General features: G+C 40.1%; 1 protein-coding gene across 2 annotated transcripts; it reads left to right on the top strand.

Moving 5' to 3' along the window:
• The first annotated feature begins 448 nt into the window (after window positions 1–448).
• LOC106311585 (transcription initiation factor TFIID subunit 1) lies at window positions 449–9,565 on the top strand. Of its 2 annotated transcripts, XM_013748808.1 has the most exons (21): window positions 449–488; window positions 985–1,088; window positions 1,173–1,235; window positions 1,357–1,399; window positions 1,564–1,821; window positions 1,897–1,988; window positions 2,095–2,269; window positions 2,542–3,637; window positions 3,741–3,946; window positions 4,057–4,294; window positions 4,396–4,732; window positions 5,087–5,278; window positions 5,419–5,511; window positions 5,659–5,865; window positions 6,192–6,398; window positions 6,528–7,011; window positions 7,087–7,286; window positions 7,371–7,481; window positions 7,579–7,635; window positions 7,721–8,842; window positions 8,926–9,565. In XM_013748808.1, exons 1-21 carry the CDS (start codon window positions 449–451, stop codon window positions 9,280–9,282), a joined length of 5,682 nt encoding a protein of 1,893 aa, XP_013604262.1. In that variant the 3' UTR covers window positions 9,283–9,565. The 2 variants fall into 2 exon arrangements, with proteins under 2 accessions (XP_013604262.1, XP_013604263.1); XM_013748809.1 differs by lacking the exons at window positions 449–488; window positions 985–1,088; window positions 1,173–1,235; window positions 1,357–1,399; window positions 1,564–1,821 and having other exon boundaries at window positions 2,074–2,269.
• The last annotated feature ends 571 nt before the right edge of the window (window positions 9,566–10,136 follow it).

Genomic DNA, 10,136 nt, shown 5'->3' with positions numbered 1-10,136 from the left:
ACTGTTCACCACATTAAATTACTATTTATCTTACTAAAACACTATTCACTTAATTTATTAATAAAATGGACAATTAAATAAATGATAAATAAAACTATAAATACATATAATATTATAAAATAGTTTTTAGGGTGAAATTTGGTGTTATGGTTGGAGAAGAACTTTTTTTTAGTGTTGAAATTACACTAAAATAGTGTGTTTTTGACACTATAATAATGTTATGGATTGGAGATGCTTTAAAAGGTAAGATTTTAAAGGGTAAGATTGTATTTTTCAGGTGTTTTAGTTAAAAACAAGAAAAATAGAAAAAAAAAAGGATTTATAAGAGGAGGATATTTCAGCATCTTTTTTTTATAAATGTTTACGGACGGATCTGGGAAGGAAGCTCGTTGCCTTGCCGTCTCTCTCCCCCCCGATTTCTCTACCATTGCAAAATTGAAGCTTTGGCATGGCTGAATCCAACGGGTCCCATAACGAGTCTTCGTCAGGTAATCCTCTAAGCTTTTGCTTTCTCAATTATCTACGCGGAGACCTTTTAAATCGCCTCATGACTCTTAGGGTTTTCAATCTTAGCTTCTTCAACTGCAAAGGATTGAAGCCTTTTTATTTATTTACCGAAGTTTGTTGCTTACTTGTCGAATTTTGGATTAGTACAATATCTCAAACTAGACAGGTCCTTTCTCTAGCTTTTGGAACATGCAAGTTCGGTGCCTTTTTAGGTCGGCTCATGACGGTTTTTTAATTTTGGGTTTAGCTTCTTCAAGTGGAAATGAGTAGCCTTTTGTGATCCCTGGACATATATTTAGGATTCTTTATAAATTGGAAGAGGGTTTGTGGGATTGTAATTGATGAATAGATGGGAAATGATAGTTTTATTAGAGAGAGGCTAGGGACTGCAGCCTTACTAGATGATAGAGAGAAGAAGCGGGTCATAATGATACCTTGGCAGCTGAGCTGGGTTCATCTATATGTTGTCCTTTGCAGATGACGAGGAGGAATATGATGACAGCAACAGGGGTTTTAACCTGGGCTTTATCTTTGGAAATGTTGATAACTCTGGCGACTTGGATGCTGATTACCTTGATGAGGTTATCTCTCTGCTTTCTTGAATTTAAGATATCTACTTTATTAGCTGGCTGGTGCCAATGATAAAACGTTTCAAATTTTTACAGGACGCCAAAGAACATCTTTCTGCATTGGCAGATAAGCTGGGTTCATCTCTACCAGATATTAATGTAACATTCTACGCACTCTCTAATATTTTGTTTCTTTAAAGTCAGTGTTTTTTATGTGATTTTTAATCACTTTTTTTTGCTCTACTGGGATGCCAAAAATTGGGGATTCTAAACTCAACAGTTATTGGCAAAATCTGATCGTACAAGTGATCCAGCTGAGCAAGGTGGTGCATATTAATCTGCGTAAATCATATATAGTTATTTTACGGCCTATGTTTGAGATCTTCTAAATATGCAACGAGCCCTGCGCATAGCAGTTACATACTGATACTATCTACTAACAAGTCCTGGTCATCAGCTTCACTGACTGTGATGATATGCTGTGTAGATTATGATAGAAAAGCTGAGGATGCTGTTGATTATGAGGATATTGATGAACAGTATGATGGGCCCGAAGTTCAAGTAGTTAGTGAGGAAGATCATCTGCTGCCCAAAAAGGAATATTTTTCCACTCCAGTTGCTTTGGGTAGTCTAAGTTCTAGAGCATCTGTGTTTGATGATGATGATTATGATGAGGAAGAAGAAGGACAAGAGGAGGAGCATGCCCTAGTTGAAAAAGCTCTTGAGACTGAAGAGAGCGAACCAGGTTTGCAATTAGAAATCTTCTGTTAATATCCCTCTTGAGCTACTGGATATGAGACAGAATAATATTGCTTTGCAGTTGTCGCCAAGGAAGACAAGACCTTGGAGTATGAAAAGGAGGCTAGAATCTTTGAAAGCGAGGATCATATGGACACAAACGGTGCCCAGGAGGTCAGTCCCCCCACATCCCCAAAAGGGAAATTGTTTCTGAAACAACGTATCTATTTTCTGCTGTGGGATGATTTTGTTCTGTTAGTGATCTCATCAAAACATTCAGGAGGAGGTTGATGAGTTATTGGAAGGTGCATTGGATGAGAAAGGCGCCACCGCATTGCCTACTTTATATATGGAAGATGGTATGGTCATATTACAATTCTCCGAGATATTTGCTATCCATGAGCCACCACAGAAACGGGACAAGAGAGAAAATAGATATGCTTCGTATAATAGAGGTATGCGATCTGAAATGTTCTTCGTATTTAATATCTTATCAAACCCTACTAAGTTTTAAATTTGCAACATCAAATAAAATTCTCCAGATGTTAATAGTATTTACCTCTCAATCACTGTTACTCTTATGTGTCTCACTCTCTTCTTGCCGATCATGTACTAGATCTATGTAGTTGGTGCCATTGAAAATATGTTTTACATCTTTTTCTCTTTTTTTTTCTAAGCAACTTCATGTGAAAGTGGAACTGTTACATCATAGCCTTATTCCGTACAGATAAATACAAATCAATGGATATCTCTGAGCTTGTTGAAGATGATGAGGAGATACTCCTGAAGAGCCATGGTGGGATCGATGCTGATGCAAACCAAGCTGATTTGATTCAGCTAGATATTCCCTTTCCAATGAGCGAGGGCTTACAGCTGGTAAAATCTGGCACAATTGGAGGTATCACACCTGAATCAAGAGAATTCTCCAAGCTAGGAAGGGATTCATGTATCATGGGTGAACTGTTAAAGCCGGACGTAATAGAAGACGATTCCTCTCTGTGCCAGTCTCAGTTATCAATGGAAGTTTTTCCTCTCTACCAGCATGAGTGGGAACATCAAATTCTTTGGGAAAATTCTCCTGAAACTAGTGATAATTCTGGGGATAGCTTCGAATCTAGACTTGAGTCACTGGGTATGCTGGTTCAAGGAACAAATTCAGAGACTGAACAAGAAAGCTTGAATGTGATGACCTCTAGAGAGCAAGCTCAAGCTGAAAAGAATATGCTTGTGTCTTTTTCTGCCAATCTATTGGAGTCTTTTGGCTCACGAGGTTCCCACTCTGGAAGCGAGTCCACTAACAATCGTCGACATCATCCACAACTGCTAAGGCTAGAATCCAAGTCGGATGAGGATCATCTTAGTGAAAACGACATTACTGGATTGGAGAATATGAAGCGACCTGAAAGCAAATCTCGCTTCAGCAAACTTGCTTTGCAAGAGAGGGATATGGGGGATGAGGCATGGTTAGATCGTATAATATGGGAATCAGATAAAGAGTTGAGCAGGTCTCAACTAATTTTTGATCTTCAAGATGAGCAAATGGTCTTCGAAATTTTGGATAACGAGGAAACCAAAAATCTTCAACTTCATGCTGGAGCTATGATTGTATCCCGGTCTTCAAAATTCAATGATGAAAGCCTTCAGGAAGGCTGTGAATCAAACTCTGGCTGGCAATTTAATATTTCTAATGACAAATTCTATATGAACGGGAAAAGCTCTCAGCAGCTGCAAGCAAACACTAATAAATCCGGTGTTCATAGTTTGAGAGTTTTTCATTCGGCACCAGCAATTAAATTGCAGACAATGAAGAACAGATTGAGCAAGTAAGTGGTCACTCTAATTTTGGATTCTTAAAAGTTTGAAGATTGGATGTTTTTACATCTATTTTTAGTGTCTGTTAAATTGTTTTGTGTTAACTCATTACAGTAAAGACATAGCAAATTTTCACCGGCCCAAAGCTGTGTGGTATCCACATGACAATGAGCTAGCCATCAAGCAGCAAGGAAAGTTACCCTCCCGAGGAGGATCCATGAAAATTGTAATCAAGAGCCTGGGGGGTAAAGGAAGCAAGCTACACGTTGGAATAGAGGAATCTGTCTCTTCGTTAAAAGCGAAGGCTTCTAAAAAGCTAGGTTGTTTTTTTTTTGTCTGCCGCATTATGGCGTGAATTCTAATTGAAGAACACAATATTCTATTGGTTTCACTGACAAGTCTTGGTGCTCAATTTCTACCTGTTTTGCAGATTTTAAGGAAACTGAAGCAGTCAAAATGTTTTATATGGGAAAGGAACTTGAGGATGAAAACTCTCTTGCTGTACAAAATGTTCAACCAAATTCTTTGGTACATCTTGTGCGTACCAAAGTACATCTGTGGCCATTGGCACAAAAGCTGCCTGGCGAAAATAAAGCTTTGAGACCTCCTGGGGCATTCAAGAGGAAGGCTGATTTATCTACTAAAGATGGCCATGTTTTTTTGTTGGAGTAAGAAGATTTCGTTTTGCTCTTGTAGATAATTTCACCTGTCTGTCAGCAGGAAAAGACTCGTATTAGAAGTCACCGTTTCTTTTAATTGATCTGTGTAGGTATTGCGAGGAGAGGCCGTTGATGCTCAGCAATGCAGGAATGGGTGCAAATTTGTGTACATATTATCAGAAGTCATCCTCAGAGGATCAACGTGGGAACTTGTTGCGCAATCAAAGTGACACCTTAGGGAATGTGATGATTCTGGAACCTGGAGACAAATCCCCTTTCCTTGGGGAGATACAGCCTGGTTGCTGTCAGTCATCTGTTGAAACAAACATGTATAAAGCACCTGTTTTTCCGCATAGATTGCAGTCAACAGATTATTTGCTGGTCCGGTCTCCAAAAGGGAAGCTCTCTCTAAGGCGTATTGACAAGATAGCTGTTGTCGGACAACAGGTTTGTCTTTCGCAAGAATTGTCTCTTAGATTTTTTGTCCAAGGAAGGTCTCAGTGCATGTCTATATATATACACAGAAAATTAGAAAAATAAGTTTGTATGTTTCATGCTTGTGATTTAGTAGCGCAATAGAGGAGCTTAGTAGCCTGGGTGTATTAAATTCTATTATCTTTTACGTTACCGCTTTTACCTTTGCTACTTTCGTTGGTACTTTGGCGTTAGTGTTTAAATCTGAGATGCTCATTTTAGTCTGGTTATGAGTTCCACCTGCATTATAATTAATTGTGACATACTGCAGCTTATTTTTTTTTTTGATTTCATAAAGTCGGCATGCTCAGTTTATTTTTTTCCCAGGAACCTCGCATGGAAGTAATGTCTCCTGGATCAAAGAATCTACAGACTTATTTGGTGAACAGGATGTTGGTTTATGTGTACCGGGAGTTTATGAAGAGCCACTCAATTGCTGCAGATGAGCTGTCCTTTTTATTTTCTAACTTAACAGATGCAGTTGTCAGAAGGAACATGAAACTTTGTGCCGGTTTGAAGGTATATTATCAAATTCTCACTTCTGCATAAGTAGCATCTATAGTTGCACGCTTACGCTCTCTCTGTTTTTTTTTTTTTGCTTAATCATGCTTTGTATCATAGTATCATACTTACGCCTTACATAAATGTACAAAATGCAGAGGGATAAAAATGGCCAGCCTTGTTGGTACAAGAGACCTGATTTTCAAGTTCCACCTGAGAATGAACTTAAAAAGCTGGTGGCACCAGAGCATGTTAGTTTTCCCTTTAAGTTCTTTTCATGGTTGAAATATGCCCCGTCTGCTTTCCACTATTCGGAATTGCAGTTAATGAGCTTTTGATTGCTATTACCGGAAATATACTCTTTAAGATGCATGGTTTTCTATATTTTGTTGGCCTAGGTGTGTTCCTACGAGAGTATGTTAGCTGGGCTGTACCGGCTCAAACATTTAGGGATCACCCGGTTTACATTACCTGCCAGCATATCAGCTGCATTGACTCAGCTCCCAGACGAAGCTATTGCTCTCGCCGCTGCATCACATATTGAGAGGGAGTTGCAGATAACGCCATGGAATCTGAGCAGTAATTTTGTTGCTTGTACAAATCAGGTAAACATCACTTATCTATGTTAAGGCTTACATAGCCAGTGAGTTCTTATATATATATATTATGTTAGGAACATAGGAGTTACGGTTGAGTCATCCCTAATCCGTAAAGACGTGGTTTTTATATATATGCCAGGGCTGAGACATTATTAGTACATTCATTTCAACACTAGAATCTATTTCAGCTCCATGTACACTAGTTTTGTGAAAAGTGTTTCCGAATCTAGTCAGTGGAATTGGATTTGATGCTTCTGATCAGTCCTTGCTCATGCTTCAGTTTTACCTTTCCGATGCTCACATATCTGGTTTTCATTTGTCGGTTTGAGTAGGATAGAGCAAATATAGAGCGTTTGGAAATTACTGGGGTTGGCGATCCATCTGGACGGGGTCTAGGATTCAGCTTTGTCAAAGCTGCACCAAAAGCACCAGCTGCGGCCGGGCATATGAAGAAAAAGGCAGCAGCTGGTCGTGGAGCCCCAACTGTCACTGGTACAGATGCTGATCTTCGCAGATTAAGCATGGAAGCAGCTCGAGAGGTATACTTCTTTATTTCAGATGTCTAGGAACCTTAAAAGGACATCATTCTTACAAGTTTCAATTTTCTTCTATAATGTAAAGCCAGTGAAAGTCTTAATTAAGATTTGGTTTGGATGATCTCTTTATAGGTTCTTATCAAATTCAATGTTCCTGATGAGATAATTGCTAAGCAAACTCGATGGCACCGTATAGCTATGATACGGAAGCTATCAAGTGAGCAGGCGGCATCTGGTGTTAAGGTTGACCCTACAACTATAGGCAAGTATGCCCGTGGGCAGAGAATGTCTTTCCTGCAGATGCAACAGCAGGCTCGAGAAAAGTGTCAGGAGATTTGGGATAAGCAACTTTCTTCCCTTTCTGCTTATGATGGTGATGAGAATGAAAGTGAAAATGAGGCCAACAGTGATTTGGACTCCTTTGCCGGAGATCTGGAAAACCTGCTTGATGCTGAGGAAGGTGGGGAGGGGGAAGAATCTAACATGTCTAAGAATGACAAGTTGGACGGAGTTAAGGGTCTCAAGATGAGACGAAGGCCATCTCAAGTTGAGACTGACGAAGAAATTGAAGATGAAGCTACTGAATATGCGGAGTTATGCAGATTACTGATGCAAGGTACGTGTGTGGCATTTGTGCTATTAGCTAAAGAACTTTTTGTCGGCGCATCACTGACTTTGTTAATTTAATTAGATGAGGACCAGAAGAAGAAAAAGAAGAAGATCAAAGCTGTGGGAGAAGGAATGGGGTCCTTTCCTCCTCCACGTCCCAGTATAGGTTTTCAAATTGCAGAGCCTGTAAGAAAGGCCACTTTCATTGACGAGAATCCTATCGCCACCCAACCTGATGCATCTTTCTTAGTAAATGAGAGCACCATCAGAGACACCAGAAATGTCAGTACAAGTTTGACTCTTGCCTTTTTCTGATTGTCAACTTGAGGGATTGCATGTGTTGACAACTTTTATTTTCCCCTCCAGTGGCAGGTTGATAGCCCTATTATTAAGACCCCCAAAGGTAAACAGGTTAAAGACAATGGCAATTCTTTGGGCCCGCTTAAGAAAGTCAAAATACTTAACGAAAATCTAAAGGTACAATTAAATGAGTATAACAATCTACAGTATAGTTAAATTTATTCTAATAGTTTTATGGTCAATTCTGAAGTTTTGCCTGTTCTCGTGGTCTAAGGTATTCAAGGAAAAGAAATCGGCCAGAGAGAATTTTGTTTGTGGAGCCTGTGGTCAGGTATATCTGTTTATTTGTGACTAGATTATGAATCTAAACTTTGCTTGTTTGATAGGAGTGTTTGATTATTTATTTTCATGGACAGTATGGGCACATGAGAACCAATAAACACTGCCCAAGATACAGAGAAAATACAGATCCACAACCCGAAGGTGTAGATATGGAGAAGTCCGTGGGAAAACCGAGTACTTCAGAACTATCAGGTCAGGCCAAGATTAAACCTATCAAGAGCACCAAGGCTGCGCCGAAAAGTGCAATAAAAGTCACCGTAGATGCAACTCCCAAGGGAGATAGTTCCACTTCCAAAACTGGGGGTCTCCCTCTGAAGTTTAGATATGGTATCCCTGCTGGAGCGATGTCAGATACACCTGGTTTAGAAGCTCCAGGAAGTTCTGAGCAAGCAGCAGTGTCGGACATAGACACTGGGACCAAGACCACATCTAAGATCAGCAAACTCAAGATTTCAAGCAAGGCAAAACCTAAAGAATCGAATGTTGAATCTGACAGACCTTTGCCTACATATAGCAGAGAGAGAGGGGAGAGCGAATCTCACAAGCCTTGCGTCTCTGGAAATCAAGCTGCCTCAAGCAGGCACACTATATCTATTCTGCAGCCATCTTCAAGCATGGATAGAGATCAAGCTGAATCTCGTAGGCCTCACCTGGTGATACGACCGCCTACAGAAAGAGAGCAGCCTCAGAAGAAACTTGTAATAAAACGTTCGAAAGAGATAACTGATCATGACATGAGTAGTCTTGAAGAGAGTCCACGGTTCGAGTCCCGGAAAACAAAAAGAATGGCAGAACTGACGGGTTTTCAGAGGCAGCAGAGCTTCAGAGTAGCAGAGAACTCTCTAGAGCGGAGACCAAAAGAAGACAGAGTGTGGTGGGAAGAAGAGGAGATAAGCAGGAGAAGAGATTATGATGATATGAATGTAACAGAAGAACCCAACGAGATAGCTGAGATCAGGAGATACGAAGAGGTACTACGGAGTGAGAGGGAGGAAGAGGAACGACAAAAAGCGAAGAATAAAAAGAAGAAAAAGAAGATGCAACCCGAACTAGTAGAAGGGTATCTAGAAGATTATCCTCCTCGAAGAAACAACAACGATAGAAGAGGCCGGAACGTTAGAAGCCGGTATGTGTCCGACTTTGAAGTGAATGGTGCGGATTATGCACCTCAACCTAAAAGACGCAAAAAAGGAGAGGTAAAACTTCTCTTTGCAAATCATGTGCGTTACATATTAAGCTTCAACTCATCTCTGTCTGTTCTCTCCGTCTATACAAACAGGTTGGGCTAGCAAACATCTTGGAAACCATTGTGGACACACTAAGACTCAAAGAAGAAGTGTCAGGGCTCTTCTTGAAACCGGTTTCGAAGAAGGATGCTCCAGACTATTTTGATATAGTGAAACGCCCGATGGATCTGTCGACAATCAGGGATAAGGTACGGAAGATAGAGTACAGAAACCACGAGCAGTTTAGACACGATGTGTGGCAGATCCAGCTCAATGCTCATCTTTATAACAACAATGGGCGTAACCCAGGGATACCGCCTTTGGCAGATCAGTTGCTGGAGATTTGTGATTGCTTGTTAGAAGATTATGGAGATCAGTTAGCAGAAGCAGAGAAAGGTATTGATAGATAGATCCCACTGACTGAGAGAGTGTGTGTTTTAAGATAGTCATTCCTCTTTTATGCCATTAAAAAAAGAAGTGGGATTCTAGCGTTAGCTAATGATTTGTATGAAAAAAAAAAGAAACATTGTCATGTGCTGTCTGTGTAAAGGTCAAGTAAGTAAAAAGAAAATTGTTTTCTTTTTTCTATTGTTGTTTGTAAAATTTTGAGGTTTTCACTAAAGTGATGATTGTGGTATTAAATAGAACTTTGAAATATGATGTGTTAATGTCGTGTATAAAACTTTGTTTTCATTGAGAATGGGCCTTTTGTTAATTATTACTTTCTTATCCCCTGGTATTTAGTAAATTTGGAGTTAATTGAGACATAAATTTGCCAATCTATCTTTGTTTTGGTCGGGAGTATCCTTCATGGCACTTCCTGTTTGAACCGAGACTTGTTTTGAATGGTGGGTCAAAACAGAAGCGTTTTATTAGATCAAGAGGCTGCTTAGTCGTGTTACAAAAAGGAAGAAACAAGGAAACAATCTGGCGAAAGCTGGTTCGCCGGAGAATACAAATCGACGAGAAATAGAGAAATGAAACCCTAGTTTCTAGCCGAAAGTAAGTGTGTGGTGATTTGCGGATCCCTCCATCGTTGCCTCCCTTCCTCCTTTTATAGACGCTTGCTTGTTAACGTAATTTGTCTTGACCTAATGGGTCTCCTCGATGATTGGGCCGAGATGTCGGGCCGCTAATTCGAGTCGTCGAGCCGACGACTTTCGGTCACTCGCTTTGTCGGCTAAAAGCAGTCTAAAATCGAGCCGGTCGCTGGCTCGGGAGTCGACGAACCGAGTTTCTTTGCTGTGATCATGTGTTAGGACAA

The sequence above is a fragment of the Brassica oleracea genome, chromosome C8 (assembly GCF_000695525.1).
Source record: "Brassica oleracea var. oleracea cultivar TO1000 chromosome C8, BOL, whole genome shotgun sequence".
Lineage (NCBI taxonomy): Eukaryota > Viridiplantae > Streptophyta > Magnoliopsida > Brassicales > Brassicaceae > Brassica > Brassica oleracea.
Note: the sequence above shows the minus strand (reverse complement) of the source record. Positions and strands in the feature narration are given on the sequence as shown.